The 19,615-nt window shown below is 54.2% G+C and overlaps 1 protein-coding gene across 2 annotated transcripts in view; it reads right to left on the bottom strand.

The window, feature by feature from the left end:
- Positions 1 to 426: 426 nt before the first annotated feature.
- The window catches only part of OLFM2 (olfactomedin 2), a 60,217-nt gene continuing 41,028 nt past the window's right edge, over positions 427 to 19,615 (bottom strand). For both annotated transcript variants that reach the window (XM_044752680.2, XM_044752678.2), the window contains exons 2-6: positions 6,558 to 6,707; positions 4,790 to 4,936; positions 4,323 to 4,542; positions 3,879 to 3,985; positions 427 to 2,689 (exon numbers count right to left, since the gene is read on the bottom strand). In XM_044752680.2, coding sequence (XP_044608615.2) covers positions 2,012 to 2,689; positions 3,879 to 3,985; positions 4,323 to 4,542; positions 4,790 to 4,936; positions 6,558 to 6,707 — 1,302 coding nt within the window. In that variant the 3' untranslated portion in view covers positions 427 to 2,011. The remainder of the gene's footprint in view (positions 2,690 to 3,878; positions 3,986 to 4,322; positions 4,543 to 4,789; positions 4,937 to 6,557; positions 6,708 to 19,615) is intronic.

Consider the following 19,615-nt stretch of genomic DNA (forward strand, 5'->3'; position numbering starts at 1 on the left):
GAGTGGTTGTGATGCCAAGCGCCTGTGGCATCTGTTTGAGGATGGGCTGCAGATGTGACAGCTGTGCCCACACCCAGCCCTGTTCTCCGTTTGGGAATGTGGGTCTCCGGGTCTGTGTGTCTTTTGGACAAAGATTCAGCAGCTGGAAGTCCCGACCTTGCTTTGAGGGGATTTTGACATCAAGGACCCATGAACAACCCCCTCCCCATCACTATGCTCACCTCGGAGATTTGTCTCCAAATAAATACACACAGCAGGGTGGGGGGGACGCAGATGTCCTGGTGTCCCAGCCCTGTGCCTTTTTTAAGGCAAACACCTGTCAACGTGCTTATCCAGGAATCGATTTTTTCAATGTCAAACTCGTTAATTTAAATCAACATTCATTGCTTTTCTCGAAGATTTCTTTAAAAATTGGTTTTAAATGAGTGCATTAGCCAGTCACATTTATTATTCATTGATTTCGTTCGCAAGATGGCCCCGGTGTCCCCAGTTCCCGGAGATGCCAGCACGGGGCAGAGATGATTTAATCAGAGAGGCCATTAATTAGAGATGGGGAGATCGGGGCGGGGGGGGGGTGTCCTCCCAGAGGGGCAGGTCTCCCTCCTCTGTGGCCACAGCCGGGTGGCATCTAGGCCGGTGGGGCTCTTGGCACAATGTTCCTTCTCACAGGGCTGTGAGTTGGGGTGAATATGGGGGTGCTGGTCAGCACTACGTTTGTTCCCAACCACCAGGTGCCTCCTCCCACTGTGGCCACCAGGGACCCGGCTAAAGTAAAGTCCTCATTTTCTTCTCCTTCTGTAACTGCCAGACCCCCCTCCCTTAGTTGCAGCACCAGGAACCCCAGGATGTGGCCTCTGTTTACTTGTTCAGTGTCTTCCCGACTCCCTCTCACTCCTCTTCCTACCTCCGATTCTTCCCAGCCCGGCCATCCTTCCCTTCCAGGAGCTCCAGTCCCCAGGGTCCCCGGTTCGGGGCCCACCCCTGCCCCAGCGCCGTGCAGCTAATGAGCCCCAGGCACAGAGTGTGGGTGTGTTCAACAGCAGGCACCCAGCCCACCTTCAGGCTGTTCCTAGCTTTCTGTTATTAACTCCGAACAGCTGTGACTCATTTAAAGTCATTTTGAAATTACAAAGCAAAAAGGGAACAAGGAAAAATTCTACTGTGTCCTACCCTCTCCTACCCAAATTCTTGAAAGCAGCCAAATTGTTAAAAACCTATTTAAAAAGTTGCCAGACGGCTCAGCGACACGCCAGAGTGATCAATGAGTAGAAAAACCAATGACGGAGAATATTCATTTGAGGCCAATTTTCATCGTTGTGATAGAATTCTCAGTTGTTTGGGTCAAATTGCTTTTCAACGAATTGTTTTCAACCGAAATGACTTTGGACTGGGTCTCCTCGCCTGGCTTCCCAAAGGGCTCGCCCCGCCATGCCCCCCCAGGCTGGGCTTGCACCCCCATTCACAAAGCCTGTGGCATGGGACAGGGGGGCCCCACTGAGATGGGTCCCAGGCTGTGATTGCCTTCTGCCACCGCCGCCTCTGCCCCTTCGGGACACACACAGCCACCAAGCATCAAATGTCCGAGGTCCCGTTTATTCCAGCAACCCGGAAAGAAAAGATGTAAATTAAAAAAAAAAGGCAGATCCATGCACTCAACTCCTTGGAGGGGGAGCGGGGCAGAGGGTGCGGACAGAGGGAGAGGGGAATGGGTGAGAAGAGAGAGACAGACAGACAGGCAGAGACAGGGAAAGGGAGCTGGAGAGTCAGATCAATAAAAAGAGACAGAGGGCCAGCCACAAAAAGGCAGAACGAGAAAGAAGTGGCGTATTAAAATCAGAGGTCGATAAAGGAGAAGAGACAACGTTGAGAAAACACACCCATAGAAATAGGCAGGGAATGAGAGCTGGGCAAGGCGGAAGGGGAGAGAGGCCAGGACGCAGACGAAGATAAGCTTGAAGGGGCACAGGCTCCGAAAGGAGGCCCTGGGGTGGCGGCCTGAGCCACGGCAGCCCTAGGGGTCCCCAGCGGTGCTGATGACGTGGAAGAGCGTGACATTATAGAGCACCTGGTGCCCGTTGTTCCAGGTGTACAGCGCCCGCTCCCGGGGGTTGTAATCCAGCATGGAGATGTGGGAGTATTGATTGTGGAAGGGCACGTCCGTGTACTCGTAACTGGACGTGTTGGTGAAATAGGCAAAGTAGACCTTGGCCCCGGCCAGGTGGGAGTTGGTCACATAGAGCACGCCACAGATCATGAAGGCCTCGCCCGCGCTGCGCTTGGGGTAGCCAGTGTCCCAGGACCGCACGACCTCGAGGGTGTGCGGGTCCAGCCGGCTGACCACAATGTTGCCCGCGTTCTGGTTGGTGGTGTACACGGCCCAGAGCCCGCTCTCATCCACCATGAAGTCCATGTCGGAGAAGCCGCCCCACGAGTAGGGGAAGGTGTTGTTGTAGCCGGCCCCCGGGAGGTTCCTTTGCACCAGCACAGAGCGCGAGCGGAAGTGGTACTTGACCACCACGTTGCTCTGGTACTTGTTGTAGAACAGGGAGCCGTTGTACACCACGTGGCCCGTGCCTGCCCACGGCTGCGGCAGCAGGTGCTGGATAAAGTTCTGGCCTTTGATGAAGTCCCCCAGGGTGCGGAACTCCAGGACTCGCCGGCCCTTGTAATAGCCGTCCATGTACCAGACCTACGGGAGAGGCGCTGGTCACTGCGGGACCACTGCCGGTGACCCAAAGAACCCAGTGACCACTCAGGAATCGCCCATGGTCGTTAGGGATCAACAGTCACTAGTGGCCGTTACTCCGTCATGGAGCAGCCAGTGGCCATTCATGACCAATCAGAGTCCCAGCCACTGGGACTACTGGGTCCAGGAGTGCCATTGGTCTTAAGGCAGACACTAAGTGGACAGTGCTTGATGCCTAAGCATCAGGGGACACCACCGTGCCTGTGACTCACTGGGCCTCAGAATTCACTGGCCCCTGGATCTTGGATGCTTAGTTGTCATTGGGCAGCCCTTGAGTGATAAGAAGTCACTTGAATTCATTGCCCACAGGTTACCCCTGCAACCACAAGGTGACCAGGCCTGTCATCAGCATCTTCTTTGTCATCATTGCTCACTGTCTCCATGTTAACTAGCATTTGTGAGTGCCTTTACTAGTGCTGGTTATGGGCTAAGCATCTGAAAAGCTTTAATGCCAACATTATCACAACCACCTTGAAGAGAAGGAAACTGAGCCTCAGGCCCTTTAAGGAACCTGCCCGAGGTTCCCTGGCTAAGGATTGGGGGAGGCGGGATGCAAACCCAAGGCTGATTGCCAAACCCAAGCTCTTAACCACTTGGTTAAACCACGATAATCCCTGGGAGGCCACAGATCATGGTGAGGAGGTGGCTAGTTACGAATCTCTAATCTATGGTACTCAGTGGCCACCTGGTAACCCATGTCAGTCACTAGGATAGTCACTGGGCAGTTAGCGGAGGATTCCTGTGGGTCAAAAGTGATGGGCCACCATGAACATTGGAGGCCACTAGAGGTCCAAAGGTCACTGAGCAGTGCTAGTAAGTTCTAGTCTTTGGGAAGGTACTGGTCATTGGTAATTACTTAGAGGTCATTGGTCACGGGGAGCTGGTCAGTAGCATTAGGAACCATTAGTCTCTGTATAGTCATTGGCGGTCAATAGACTTGGGGAATCACAGGGCTGAAATGTCCTTAGTCACTTGGTTGTCACTAGATAGTCAAGGGGAGATCCCAGGGCCCTGGAGATCCTAGGACACTTCACCCTACAGGAGAATCGTTGATGTGACATCGCTGGGCACCTATGGGCAGCCACAGGCTGTCTCCCTGAGGCTCTGATCACTGGGGCAGGCAGTTACTTACCCGGCTATCTGCACTGGGTGCCATCGTGTCGGTCATCCAGGAGCCGAAGCGGGACCCCATGGCCCGAATAGTGATGGGGTTACTGACCCCTGTCAGCTTCCCACAGCCTGGAGGCAGGAAGAGGGCGGGATGAGGGTGGGGATGGAAAGAGCCCGAGGGAGGCAGGCAAGGGTGAGGTGGTGCGATCAAACTGGGAAGAGCTGGGGCCAGGGGTGAGGGAGGATCCAGAAATCTGGTCCCAAGATAGTTACGTTGGGGATGAGGGACTCGAAGTTAAGAGTCAAGGCCATTTCCAGCTTCTGGGTCTATTTTTCACCTTGGGGAGGGAGGTCAAGGGTCCTAGTTTAGAAGTTACAGGTCAAAACTGTGTCCAGTTCTGGGCACAAAGGTGGTATGAGGGCTGAGTGTGGAGGTCAGGGGTCAAGGTCAACGGTCAAGGCATACCCAGCTTCTGAGCGCAGGCATGGAGCCGGGCCTCCAGAGCCATCACTCGCTGCTGCAGGTCCTCGTACCCGTAGGCGCCCATCTCCTCCTGGATGGCCGCCAGGCTGCCGGAGAGATTCCTCACCTCCTCCCGCAGGCGCACGATGGTCCGCGTGTCCGCCTTGTACTGCTCCAGGACCGAGCTCAGGGGCAGCAGCTCCGCCATCCTGTCCTTCAGCTCCTGCCACCAAGGTGGAACGCTCGCTGACCCCGACCCCTGATCTTTGACCCAGACCTGACCCCAAACCCTGACCCATGACCTCACCCATTATCTTTGATGCACACCTGGCCCTTGACAGTTGGTCCATCCTGGACCCTGGATTCCAGCCAACCGTCAGCCCTTCCCAGATGTGACCCCACTCTCAGAACTCATGGGCACCCATCCCAATTCTTCTCTTGACCTTTGACCTCAACCCAGAAGGACCCACCTGGAAGCTCTTGGCCGACAGGGATCCATCGGCCGCCCGGAGCCGTGCGTCCAGGCTCCGCATGAGGGTCTCCATGCCGCGCACGTACTGGAGGTCACGGTATGTCCGCAACTCGAGGACCTCCATGGACTGGGAGACATTCTGGACCTAGGAACGGGAGGGTGAGGGACAGCCAGGCTCCGCCCGCCCCCGGGATGCCACAGATGAGCCGGGGCGGGGCCAGAGGCCAGACAAACACCCCCAACTTTCTCCCCTGGGCTCACCAGCAAGCTGCCAATGGCATGCCCAATCTATCTGTCGGCTCCCGCCTGGTCTGGCCACTGTCACCTCTCACCTCTCACCTCCTAACCTCATCTCCCACCTTGTCCCCAGCACTCCGTTCTCCACACAGCAGCCAGAGGGAGCTTTTCAAAAGGAAGACTGGATCACCGCTGTCTCCTGCACACCCCGCGGGCTGGTCCTGCCCCCGCGCTTGCCACCTCTCCACGTTCACCCCCTCCACCCACCAGCCGCCTGTGTCTCTCAGACTCTAAGCTCCTTGCCGCCTCAGGGACTTTGCAGTTGCTGGTCCCTCTGCCTGGAGTGCTGCTCCTCTCGTCTTCCCTTCTCATTCTTCAGGTCTCAGCTCCAGTGTCACCTCCTCAGATTGGCCTTCTCTGACCACCCGCCTCAAGCAGCGGCTCACCCTCTCTCCCTTTACGTGGTTATTTTCTTCCCAGCTGTGACTACAATGTGGAATGTTCTTATTCATCTCCCTCCTTCAGGTGGGGTCCTCGGAGGCAGACCTGGCGTCTGGCTTGTCCACAGCGCCATCCCCAGTGCCCAATAAATGCGTGTTGGCTACTTGAGCGAACTGAATTCCCTTGCCCCGGCCTCTCCTAACGCAGACGGAGGCCCCCTTGGCTCCCACCTCCACCCGGCTGAGGTGGGCTCCACCTGGCCAAGGTGAACCCAGAGACAGCACGGAACGCTTGCTGAGATCTACAACTGCCTGAACCACCGTTCACGTGACACTTGGACCTTCTCAGAAACCAACGGCCTGATACCCATCCTGGACACCACAGCACATCTTTACAGCCTTTGTCCACAATCAGAGGACACCGCGTGGATGGCCCAAACCGTTGGGGGAAGCAGTTCTGGGGTCGTGGGCAGAGTTAACGGGCGCGAGACTCCAGCGCCGACAAGGGTCTCTTCTGCCGAGCCTCAGCTCCCCTCTCTATAGGACGATGGTGGGAGGTTGCTGGTCCCTCTCAACATCGACTCAGGGCTGACTAAGGGGGACTTCAGCCGGGCGGTGTCAGGGGACAGCAGTCCATCTATAAAGGGCACTGAGACATCACTGGGGATGTACTGAATGGGGAGCGTTTGATATTGACCGACATGAGAAGGGGAGAAGCTTTCTGTAAGTCTCGTGGGATGGAGGGTGAGACCCTGCCCCAAGGGCCACACAACATCTAGCAGGTGACTCTGGGGAACTGAAGGGCTGAGTGGGGCGTGCACGACAGGGGACAGAGCTCACGCACAGGACACCAAGATGCTCCCCTGGGGTCCTCCTTCCTCTGGGTCCCCACACAGCGCTCTGCTCCCCCTCGGAAGAAGGCCCAAACAGATGTTGACTAAAGTATCTCCTGGAGGGGAGCCGGGGTGTCTGCCAGCTCTGAATAACCTGCACAGCTCCACCTGGCCCCAGCCGGCCTGGACGGGGGCAGAGGGCAGGGTGGGAGGGGAGATTTTCCCAGCCTCCCCGGGGAACCCGGAAGGTCCGTACCTTCTCCATCAGCTGTCGCAGCTCGCGACTCCGGCCATCGCGGGAGCAGGTGCTCTGAGCAGGGATCACGGCCGTGCAGATGCATTTCCCGTCGGGCGCCTGGGCCGAGGTGTACAGCTGCCAGCCTTCCTCTGGGCTTTGGAAGAGGGTCTGCAGGAGGTCAGGGGTCAGAGGGCAGGAACCCAGTGGGGGATTCGCCCCGCCCCCGCTGGGGGAGATGGGAGGCCCAGGGAAGGACAGATGCCTTTCGCCGGGCCCCTGGAAAGTGCCGGACTGTGTGCTGGGTGCCCGATGCACGGATCTCAGTCCCTCCTCAGGGAGCCCCATCTTACAGATGACAAGACTGGGGGACAAGGGGTTAAGAAACATGGCAAGGAATGGTGGGATTCGAGCCCTTCCACGAGACGGGAATTCACTCTGTTGCACATGTTCACACATACACAACGCTGCCTCCCTATGCACCATTAGAAATAACCCACTTTGGGGCTGGCCCGGGGGTGCAGCGGTTAAGTGCGCACGTTCCGCTTTGGCGGCCCAGGGTTCGCCGGTTCAGATCCCCGGTGCGGACATGGCACCACTTGGCAAAAGCCATGCTGTGGCAGGTGTCCCACGTATAAAGTAGAGGAAGATGGGTACGGATGTTAGGTCAGGGCCAGTCTTCCTCAGCAAAAAGAGGAGGATTGGTGGCAGATGTTAGCTCAGGGCTAATCTTCTTCTTCTTCTTCAAAAAAGAAATAGACCCACTTGGGGCCCATCCAGTGGCACAGCAGTTAAGTGTGTGCACTCTGCTTCAGCAGCCTGGGGTTCGCAGGTTCAAATCCCTGGTGTGGACCTACATACTGCTCATCAAGCTACACTGTGGTGGCGTCCCACATAGAAAATAGAGGAAGATTGGCACAGATGTTAGCTCAGGGGCAATCTTCCTCACCAAAAAAAAGAAAAAAGAAAAAGAAAGAAATAGACCCACTCATACTGACCCCTAAACCTGGACCTTCCTCTCTGCTACCCCAGCCCACCGTGACTCTGGACATATCTCAGGAGGCACTAAGTACAATCTTACTGTTGTCATCCCCCCTCAACCGCTGGTCCTGAGAACCCAGGCAAAGTCATGGCCAATGAGTGACAGAATCCTCAAGAGACTTCCAGGCCCTTGAACAGAAGGTGTCATTTTCAGATCCCTCCTAAATTAAACTTCAAGTCAGTTTATGCCACTCAGATAATTCAGGGATCAATTATGGTTGTGTTTCCCATGTCATGCTCCTTGGAACAGTGACAAGTCACCAGACACGCTAGAAAACGGGTGCTGTGGTCAAATGAGTTTATGCATTGCTGGGTGAAACAAGTTTCTTTAATGCAGGACTTATCAGAGCCTTTGAAATGCTAGTGTGCATCAAGAAACTCAAGAGGGCCATAATTTTCCAAATATGAAAATCAGAAAATATCTAGTGCTCGCCTATTCTATGCCAGGCATGGAGTCTAGGGTAGGGGCTGGGAAGAGAGGGGTGAGGAAACCATATCCGGTCGCTGCCCGTGGATGTGGAGCAGATAGATATCAAACGCATAATCCTGCTGGTACTTCTAGAATGATACGCTGCGGTGAAGGCCTCCAAGAAAGTTCAGGGGGAACTGGGGGTCTCAGAGGAGGCGCCGCACGACGTGAGCTCAACTTGAGGGCTGAATGAGCCAGGAGAAGGGGAGAAAGGAGGGGACCCTTTTGGCCCCACAAATGTGAATCAGTATCTGGAGGAATTTGAGAAACGTTGTTCGAGAAGCATTGACTCCTCCCTGAACGGGCCCTCCAGCTTCCCCAGAACATACTGGAGTTAGTCACAGTCCCAATCTTTCTGTTTGTATCAGGGCTTGATGGTCTCATTTGTTCAACAAGTATTTATTAAGCGCCTACTGCATGTCAGGCTCTATTCTGGGTGTTGAAAACACTGCAGTGGATGAAACAAACAAAAGCTCTTCCAGGAGCGTACGTTAGAGAGACACGAAAATAAACAAGGAAATATCAAATATTTGAAGAGTGATGGGTGCCACAGAGAGAATAATGCAAGGAAGAAATGATGGAGGACACTGGGGTTGGCAGTGGTAAGCGGTTGCCATTTTAGGGTGGCCTGGGAAGGCCTCCAAGAGAAGGATTCATTTGAGTCAAGACCCGAAGGAGGTGATGGGGGGAGCCATGCAGATATCTGAGGATGTTCAAGGCAAAGAAAACAGTATGTGCAAAGGCCCTGAGGCTGGGCTTTGCCTGGTGTGTTTGGGAAACATGGAGGAGGCTGGTGTGGCTGGAGCGGAGTAAGCAAGGGGGTAAGTGCGGGGGGAGAGGAGGACAGGGCAGGGACAGGGCAGTGCGTTCAGGGCCTGTAGGCTGTGGGGAGGACTTTGGTTTTTGCTCTGAGTGAGATGGGAACCATGGAGGGTTCTGAACAGAGGAGGGATAGGACCTGACTCAAGGGTTCACAGGCGCCCTCTGGCGGCTGTGGGGGGAATAGACGGTGGGGGGCCGAGGCGGGAGACGGGGGCAGAGTCCCTGCGAGCACTGACGGGCGGTGGCCATAGAGGGGGCAAGTGGAAGATTCTGGTCCTTTCCAGGATGCATTCCTTTGGGCCCGGAATAAATTCTGATAAAACCCCAGCGTTTTATAGCAAAACAAAGCCCCCCGATAATGGATCCTTTGTGCAGCCGCTCCCGATCGCCCAGCAAAGGCGGGTCCCACGAGCTGCGCAGAGAGGAGCCACCCCGGAGACGCCAGCCGTCAGCCCGCCTTCTCCGCTCCCACTCAGTACATCCTCCTTTCCAGGCTTGTGGGAACGGGGGCGAGTGATAGCATTACACAGAAGAGCCCGACGCCCCCGCTAATTTATAAGAAAAACAAACCATTCATAAACGCCGTCCGAAACTGTCGCAGGCACACCCTTCCGAGGTTGGGGGAACCCCCTCTTTACGGGTCTGCATCTCTCCCATGGAGGAAGGGAGTCGCGCACCTTCCCTGCCTTCCTCGCTCGCAGGGGGTGGTCCAGGTGGCCCTTGCGTCTCGGGTGGGAGAACCCGGAGCTGCGCGTTGCCTGCAATTTCCCCGGGGAGCCCACTGGGCCCTGTGCCCGCTACGCCGCCTGCTCGTTAGCTCGTCCTGCGTGCGTTTCCTTCGCTTCCTGTCTTACTTCCCCCACTGGCTCCTCGGGGACTCACCTCCCCGGTGGATATTTCCACTCAACTCCTCTCCCCCAGCTCTGCTTCTGAGGGAGCCCGACCCAAGACAGGAAGGGGGACCCGAGACAGCCTCCCCGCTTGGGTCTGGGACAATGCAGAACCAGCTTTGTCGCCTTTCACAACACATCCAGTTCTTTCAAAACAAAAGCAAAACACAGCGCATGGAAGATGGAGCAGCCCACCCGTGCTCCCCTCGCGGTGCTCCCCTGGCAATTTGGACAGAAGCCCCGGGGAGCCTCAGTGGCGCAGAGACAAAGCAGGTCCAACATAATTAACATCTCCTTCCGACACTGCCTAGCGTGTCCTTTGAAGCAAACAAGCCATTTTCTCAACAATTGAAATATTGAATTGTAAAAGAGAAGCGAGATTTAAGTGGCGAGGAGAGGAGGCCTCCACGGCTTTCCTGAAATAATTGCGTCGCGCGCACCTCGCTCGAGTGTTCTCTGCGGCCGTGTAATTAAATGCCTGGGGTTTGGCTGCCAAATCTCGGGCATGGTGGAGACCCGGAGTGTTGCCTGTCGGGGTTCAAGTTCAAACACGCAGGCGAGTTCATGCCCCCGGGGACCGGTGGAATGTTCTGGAAGGCTCACTGTTTGAAAATCCAAATGCCAGCTCTCCCAGAGGGGGTTTAGATGGGACCAAAGTCATACACTCTTGGGGGGCCGGGGGTGTCACAGTCCGATGGCTAGAGAAGGGTCTATACAAAAGGAAATGGCAGGTGTGAGAGCCCAGGTGAGCGTTCCAGGTACAGACACCCCCAACTGGGTGGCCTGTCTCCCCTGGGACGTGGCAGACGCGATGGAGAAGCTGGACACTCGGCTGAGCCGCCAGTGGTGGGTTGAATCCTCCCACTAACGGGCTCTAAGAGGGGAATCTCTGTGCCCAGGGAGCTGGGCCTCCAATTGTCTTTCCTGGCTGGGGTTTTCCAGATCCTCGGGCTGTGGCTGTCGCCCCAATGAAGCTGTCACTCCGCAACAGGTCCAGGATTGACCGACAGGGAGACGCAGGCAAAGTTGCTCTTGCTGTCACACCCAGCAGCCTTCTCAGCCTCCAGCTCAGCCACCCACATCTTGGTTCAGAAACAATTCCCGGTGGGGCCGAGGGATCCAGGAGCCGGGGGCAGCCAGCCAGCCAGCACGGGCCATGGGGATTAGCCGACAGAAAGAGCGCCCGCGGCTGCCTCTTAATAAGACAAGGATATTATTGCGTTTGAGGCTGGATAATTTAATCAGGAAGCAGAAGTGGCTTGAGGCTTATATATTTATTTGTGCCCTGCCTGGTTGCAGCGAGGATTTGCTGAAGAGTGTTACAAGGATATGTAAAAGACCACAGACAGCTCGACTTAAACAAGAGTGGGAATTACATGTTCCTGGAGGGCAGTCTGCCAAACCAGAGCCGGAGCCTGAAGGTTCCTGCATTTGCATCGAGCTCAGCCCATCCGAGTCTCAGAATCCGGCCCTGGGAAGTCGCGTGGCCCAGCACCCGATGGCCAGAACGATGCTCATTAAAGCGCTGTTTAAAACTGCACGGCTGGAATTTTTTCCCTCCAGTTATCTGACCCCAGGAGATTGACTTCAAAACCTAAGATGCGCCCACAGGAGGGAATACTACGCAGCCATTAAAATTGGGGCTTAGTCGGGATTTTTGTCACTGTCTTCACACTTATCGTACTTTCTGAGTTTTCCACAACGAACACATAGTGGTCTTGTAAAGATTTTTTTCGATCCCTTAATTTTTTTTTGTTTTTTGCAAGGGAGAAAAGGGAGGACATAGAGCCAGAAATGAGGCTAAGAAAAACTCATCTCTTAAAAACTCAAACGACCAGCATATGGTTGGGCCATATATTTGGCTCCAGGCTTCTGAGCAGCCAACTCAAAAAAGGCAAAGCTGGTCATTTCTGCGGTTCTCGGTGTCCCGAAACAAAAGCACGCCAGATGCTCAGGAGAAAGCTCACTATTTTTGGTACCAAAACAGGCAAGGATCTCTCCCACGGTCCTCCCAAAAAGGAGTCCGTGTGATGTCACCGAATCTTTCCAGACAATGTCCTTACGATAGAAATGACTCGTTTCCTCTGGATGTTTCTTATTCCGACTCAGATGGTAGAGTAGAGCTAGACGGTTCAGGGCAGTGTCCTGGGGTCAGGCTGCCTGAGTTTATATCCTGGCTCAGCCACCCACTTGCTGTGTGACCTGGGCAGGTCGTTTGACCTCTCTGTGCCTCCATTTCTTCATCTGTAAAATGGACACAAAAGCTGTACCAACCTCACAGCTATGCTGAGAAGCTTGAATGAGTTAATAATATACGCGGGAGCAATTAGGACAGTCATCAGCGTGTAGCAAGCACTTTATAAGCGTTTGCTATTACTGTTACTATTACTAACAGTTGGAAGTCAGTTTAGTAACTTCCTGAAGTCAAAATGGCTAGAGGTCGGTGCAGGCGCTGAATTGAGACGATCTGGAAGGATCGATGGAAGTCCTGTGGAGTTGGGGCTGAGGCTGCAGGATGAGGAAGCGTCACAGAAAGTCCAACATAGGAGAGAAGGGAATGAGGGAGCCGAGCCCCACGGAAGAGGGACAGAGATGCCTGCTCCCTCCCCGTGTCCGGGTGGCTCAGCCAGCTTCCTGTCGTTGAAAGAATTTGGTGGGGGGAGTCCCGTTTCATTTGCCAGGCAATCAACAAGGCTCCCGCTGCCATGTTCTCTCTGGCATCCTCCAGTCCGCCTCACTCTTCCTGGACACCCTGCTTTCCCCACCTCCGCGCCTTCGCACCAGCTGGACCCTCTGCGGTCAACACTCTCGCCCTGTCTCACGGCTGGGCTAACGCTTCCTCATCCCCGGGGCTCAAGCCTAAAGGTCTCTAAATGTCTCTTCTAAAAGCAGTCCCCTGTTCCTGCCCTATGGGACCCCCCACCTTCGCAAGGCATCTTGTGCTTTTTTTCCTAATACTTCTATTTCTTGCTATATGTTGAGCCTAGTTCTAAGCACTGTTCATGTTTTTACCAATTTACCTGTCACCACAATGCTAGGAGGAAGGCTCGGTCACTATCCGCCTTTGATAGGTGAAGAAACTCAGCGGCAGGGGAAGGGATCACTTCTTTTGCTCAGAACATCCCAGCTGTAAGTGGTCTACACCACCATGCCGCATCTCCTGTGTCCTCTTTCGAGCCCTGATCAGAATGGCCAGAGGACCTCACAGGTGTGGCCACTGGCTCAAAGCCTGCCTCCGCCCCCCGCACAGGAGACAGTATGGGGGTGGGGAGTTTGCTCATCGCTGAATCCCCCAGGCCTGGCCCGTGAATGTTTGCTGAATGACTGTTCGCTCATCGGCCGGGCGGAGAGAGAGCAAACATCTTCACGGATCCACTGTACGTTTCCCCTTCTGCCACCCGACCGGCCTCCGTCTCTCCCAGGGAGAAATACTCTCAGATTGGCTGCAGATGGGCGCCCGGCAGGCTCCGAGGCGGCCGTGGCTTCTCTCTGAGTGCCGGGAAGGCACAAGGGCTGTGATGAATGATCAGGCACATGCTTGTCTGCCACGTCTGAGCCGTGACGGAGGCCGCGTCCCTCTGGAGGGCTTGAGATAATAGCAGGCTGCCCTGTCAGACCTCAAGGCACTAGGCAAATCCCTGAGTGATAAGCTTGACAGACCTTAAAGAAGATGTCAGCTTCCCCGCGCCAAGACGGGGAACGGGGGCCTCCCTCAGCCTGAGCCACGGGGGCTTTGCCCGTGAGAGCCCATGGCCAGGAGAGGGGTCGGAACGGAGGGGCAATGCAAGTCCATTCATTCATTCATTCATTCATCCCCTCCCAACACAGTTAACCCATCTTGCCTTGAAAGGCTCCCCAGCACAGCACAACCTCTCACCCTCTGTTTTTTGTTTTTTTGAGGAAAATTAGCCCTGAGCTAACATCTGCTGCCAATCCTCCTCTTTTTGCTGAGGAAGACTGGCCCTGAGCTAACATCTGTGCCCATCTTCCTCTACTTTATACGTGGGACACCTACAACAGCATGGCGTTCCAAGCGGTGCCATGTCTGCACTCGGGATCCGAACCAGTGAACCCCGGGCTGCCACAGAAGAACGTGTGAACTTAACTGCTGCGCCACCAGGCCGGCCCCATCCTCTCACCCTCTGAAGGCCCTCAAGCCTCAACAGAAGGCCCCCAGCGCCCCGTGAGCCCCAGTCCAGGCCGTACTTATGTTCCAGGATATCTTAGACTCTGCCGTCCCAGGGCCATTGTGGACCAATAATCAGTGAAACAGACTTTCTTGGGAAAGGTGGGGAGAGACACAGGTCTCCGAGTTTGGCTGACTTCCCTCCCCAGAGTCCAGGGAAGGTGTGCTGAAGGCTTGCCTCATGCGAGAATTTACAGTTAATTCCCTCTGAGGGTGGCCAGACTGTGCTGGAACCACCAGGGATCCGTGTAGACAGCCCTAAGAGTGGGGTTCATGGACAGGGATCCGCATCGAGGCTACAAATTCTCATGCAAGGGCTGCGCCAGTCATCAGACAAGCTTGCTTTGAGAAAGTGCACGTCCCCCAGGCCCCCATGCTCAAGAACACCTCCTTTGAGGAGAGCCTTCTTGGAGGAAACAAACTCCCACTTGAACCTCCTGAGTCTCACGGGTCTCCTTTCAGATCCTCAATCATCCCTGAGCCACCCCAGGGCCTTTGAATGTGCTGCCCATCCCCACGGTCACCCAGCTGAGTCCTGATGAGGGCTTGTACCAGGGTAGCTGTAACGGGGACAAACAAATGGGTGGAGTCCTATGTTTTACAGGCAGAGCCCACAGGATTTGAGGGACCAGATGTGGGGCGGATAGGAAAGAAGGGACTTGAGGATGACTCCATTTACTGAGATGAAGAAGGCAGGAGCTCACGGGGAGTGGGGGAGGAGCAGATCTGGGAGGAGACGGAAATTGAGTCCAGCCTGAAGGCACATTCATTTCATGATGCTTCTGACCATATCCAGGTGGAAATGTTACGTTGGAGGCAGGGGAGAGGAGCAGAGAGGGCGTGGCTAGAGAAACGCATTTGGGTGCTGTCAGCAGAGAGAAGGGCTTAAAAGTCACGGAAACCGATGGAGGAGAGCGCCAGGCCCCAGCACCTCCCACCGAGTTTTCATATTGGATTTAACACTTACAGAGCTCGCTCTTTGCTATAGGCTGAATCTTTCTGCCTCCACCAAAATCCATATGTTGAAACCTACCCCTCGATGCAGTGGTATTTGGAGGTGGGGCCTTTGAGAGTGGGATTAGTGTCCTTATAAGTGACCCCAGAAAGCTGCCTGCCTGAACCCTTCTGCCCTGTGAGGACACAGCGAGAAGATGTTGTCTATGACCCAGGAATCTGGTTCTCCCCAGACGCCGAGTCTGCCTTGACCTGGATTTCCAGCCTCCAGCACTGTGAGAAATCAGTCTGTTGCCTGAACCATCCAGCCTGTGGCATTTTTGTTACCGCAGCCACAGAGGACGAAGACACTCTTCTGAGCTGCTTTACAAACACTAAGCCCTTGTCGTCTGCCCTCTCCCAGGGAGGCAGGTACCAACGCCAGCTCCGTTTTACAGATGGAAAAAGTGAGAGGCACAGAGAGGAACGTCAGTTGCCCAAACTCGCAGAGCTGGTAAGTGTCTGAGCCGGGATTTGGACCCCGGGCCATCATGCTCTCAAGTCCTCGCTCTTAGCCACTGTGCCCAGGGTCGGGGAGAAGAGTGCTTCCCTCCGGAGAAGCCTGGCCCCAAGCCTTCTGCCCTCTGATCCACTCCCCCCAGAGAAGCCAGATGTGTCGCTCCCACAGCAGACCCTTCGTGGCTCCCAGGGCCGTCAGTACAAAGCTCAAGGTCACCTGGCCACAATGACCAGTCCTGCCTAGTTGGGTCTGGCTGAATGCTCGCCTCACTGCTCTCCTATCTCCACCCACATGGTTATTTCAGTTCCCCTTTTCCTGACTCTGGACCTTTGTCCATGCTGTGTTCTTTGCTCTCCCCCTCCCCGTCCACATGGGGAAAACCTACTCGGGCCTCAGCAGAGTGGGGTGCTCTGGTTCCAGGTTGTCCACCGCTGCGCCCCGCTTAAATGCCCCTCTGGCATTTTAATACCCCACCCCCACAGACACAGAGTCCTGTGACAGTGCGATGTGGCAGCTCTATGCCCAGGGAGGTCCTTTAGCATCGCAGCAATGACAACAATTACTATCACCGTCATCAATGAGAGCTAACACGCAGGGAGCACATCCTGTGAGCCAGGCCCTATTCTAAGTGCTTGCAGCTCATTTCTCACTGGTCCTCAGAACCGGACAAGATTGAACCACAATAAATGTTCACATCCTGGACCTGCTGCTTCCTTTTTCTGAGTTCCTAAGCAGATCGCTTTGCCTCTGTTGTTTGTAAAATGGAGATTGAATCCATCCCCTGCCCCGACCCCCTGCCATGCATGCACACACACACACTGAAGTGTAAGCTGCTAGCCTGCTGAATTTTCCATTCCCTTTCCCTCCATGCCCTGCTCTCTAAGGTTGGGAACTACATTTCCCACACTCCTTTGCCCTCTGGCTTCCAGGAAGGTTCAGCCAATGGGAAGTGTTCATGGACGATCTGAGGGCGGTAGAAAGGGAGAAGCAGGGGTATTTCCCCCCTTTCTCTGCCTCCTGTGCTCTGGCAGTGGCTCCATCACCTCTGTGGCTTCAGCTCCCACTGCTCCTGGGTCCCATTTATACCACCTCTCCTATCTGACCCCGGTCCTCAGGGGATAGAGGCTCTCTGCTGTTGCTAATCTCTGAGGTTCATCTCCATCCTCTGTTTAGTTTCTCATCTCTTCCATCATCTTTGTAACCGCTTCCCTGGATTAAAATCCCTGAAAGGCCTAGAAGAGTTCAGTTTCTCTAGTCAGCCCCTAAGAGGTATAGTAGCTTCTCAATAAATACCTGTGCACGAACAGGTTGTTGTAGATTTTTTTTTTTTGAGGAAGATTAGCCCTGAGCTAACATCTGCTGCCAATCCTCCTCTTTTTGCTGAAGAAGACTGGCCCTGAGCCAACATCCATGCCCATCTTCCTCTACTTTGTATGTGGGACGCCTGCCACAGCATGGCTTGCCAAGCAGTGCCATGTCAGCACCTGGGATCTGAACCAGCCAACTCCGGGCCACCAAAGCGGAATGTGTGCACTTAACTGCTGCGCCATTGGGCCAGCCTCAATTGTTGTAGATTTTAACAGCCTGGGTTGCTTGGGTCCAAATTCTGATCTTCTCCTCCCTGTGTGATATTGGGCAAGTAGCTTAACCCCTCTGTGCCTTTCTTAACCTCTCTGCTTCCTCATCTAAAAGTTGGGATCATAATGTCCAGGCTTCACAAGGTCGTTGTTCAGGATGATGAGACATGTCAAGAGTCAATGACACAGTGAGTTCCCAGACACCGGGAGCTTTTAGATCAACTCACAGAACCGGCACTGTTCTGGAATTGTTCCACGTCCCCTGTGGACTTTTTTGAAAGTACGCTTTTTATTCTGGAATAATTTTAGATTTACAGAGAAGTTTTGACAACAGGATAAAGAGCTCCCATATGCCACAAACCCAATTTCTCCTGTTGTTAACATCTTACACTCCCCCTGGTACCTCTGTCACAACTAAGAAACCAACATTGGGGCATCACTATTATTAAACTCCAGATTTTACAGGATTTCCCTCATTTTTCCACTCGTGTCCTTTTTCTGGTCCAGAATCCCATCCAGGACCCAACATTGCATTTAGTCGTCACATCTCCTTAATCTCTCCTGGTCTGTGACACCTTCTCAGTCTTTCTTTGGTTCTGATGACCTTGCCAGTTTTAAGGACTAGTGGCCAGGGACTAGTGCTCCACCGCCTTGTGCGGGCAGGGTCCTGATTTCTCCCTGCAGCTTCCCTGGCTCACAGCCCGATGCCTGGTATGCGGGAGCTGCCTCACAGACACTTCCTGAATGAGTGAATACATGAATGGCAGGCATTTATTTCTTCACCCTCCCGCACTCCGTGTTCTGGAGGCATCGCTGCCAGAGGCTAGATCTAGAAAAGTTCACAGTGAAATAAAAGCTCTTCTCTTTTCAGAAAGGTTCGTTTTTGATCCTTCCTTTGTAGACATCAAGGATTCATTTCTTTAATATTTAGGAGCTTTTGAACCAAAGAGAAGCAGCTACATTTGCATCAGATGTGTCATTTTTCAAGGCAAGCAAGAGAGATCTTTCTAGCAAGATGGGGTTTCTTCCTTCCCAGAGCTATCACTTGATATCTCTGCTTCTCCCTCCCTGGCCTCCGGGCCTCTGGCAGGGGGTGGAGTGGGGCCGAGGGGTTCTGAAATTATCCACACTTTGATGCCCAATGCAAGGAAGCTTAATTAGAACCTCACAAAGTTGCCGAGACCGAGCTGGTGCAGGGGCCTGGCTGGTGATGGAGATGAATTAGAAGCTTTACTTCCCTTCCCTCTGAATGGATCAATATTTGTCGGGGGGACCAAAAGGCTTGCCTTTAGGTACACAGAGCATGCCCCTCTTCTGACATCAGCTGGTCAGAAATGGGAATCCCCTTTAACCACGCAGCCCTGTGGGTCTCGCTGCTTTTGATCTCTCAGCCCTGGGAGGCCGAGGTGAAGTCAGAGGATATAAGAAAAATGCCCACAGTGAGGTCATTTCCCTGCCACCACGGTCGCTGTTGCTGGAAGACACTGACCCAGGTTTCATCTCTAGCCTGAAGTTTGTCAGAAGTAAAAATGAGCCTGGGTGAGCTTTTCCGACAGTCCCCTCAACTTACAGGAATTCAATTTCTGGCCTGGGCATAAATTTGCAGCCATCAGCGCCCCCGGTGGGGGCCGGGGCTGGGCGTAGTGGCTGGAGATGGATTTCTGAAATCAATCCGTCGGCGTGTGGAAAAGGTCGTCATGGGGGAAATTTATCTTCCGTGGCTGGCTGAGGCATTTCACGCCAATGGCCATGGACGCCCCTGCACAAAATGGGGGTGTTTGCTGTGAGGGTCCCAGGAGGGGGCTGGAGGGAGGGAGGGAGGCCTCGAAGGCTGGACAGCATGGCCAGACGGTGACAGGGGACTAACCCACCAGCTAATAAGTCACAGGGACAGCCAGGTGCCAGCACTGCCTGAAAACCCACTTCTATGGGCTCCGTGTGTGCCCTTGGGGGTGGAAAGTTAATCTGGAGTCCAAACCTTTCATCATCTGGCAGCATCTTTGCCACACATCCCAGGGTTTCAAAGAAATGAGTCTCTAAGTCATTCAATTCCCCCAGCCGAGGCGAGGCAACCCAACATGATCGTTGATGGGCACCCACTCTGGAACCAGGTCGCCTGAGTTCAAATTCCAGCTCTGCTGTGTGACCTTGGGCAGGTGACTGAACCACCCTGGGCCTCCGTCTCCCCAGTTGTAGTTTGGGGCTAAGAATAGTACTGATGTCACTGAGGTTGTTGTTAATATATTCAAGTGGCTTAACACAGGCAATGTAATATACAAGTGAGAGCAATAAAATTGACGATGGAATAAAAATAAGCTAGTGAGTGCCGACAGCGAACACAAAAAGGCAGCCTGATATCTGGGGACCAGACGGTCTGCATTTAAATCCTGGCTCTGCGTTACGTTGAGCAAGTTATTCGTTCTCTCTGTGCCTCAGTCTCCTCGTCTCTCAAAGGGGAGGAGGGTGATGACCATATTGGTGTTTTGAGGGTTAAGTGAGCTGATTTTGAAAGAGAAAGGAGGAGACGATTATAAACGGTGTGACAAGTGTGATAGGGGCAGCGCGGGGCGCCAGAGAGCAGAGGCCGGCTACGGAACCTGGTTTTGAGGGTGCAAGGACAGCCTTCTGGAAGAAGCAATAG

Source organism: Equus asinus, chromosome 20, assembly GCF_041296235.1.
Source record: "Equus asinus isolate D_3611 breed Donkey chromosome 20, EquAss-T2T_v2, whole genome shotgun sequence".
Classification (NCBI taxonomy): domain Eukaryota; kingdom Metazoa; phylum Chordata; class Mammalia; order Perissodactyla; family Equidae; genus Equus; species Equus asinus.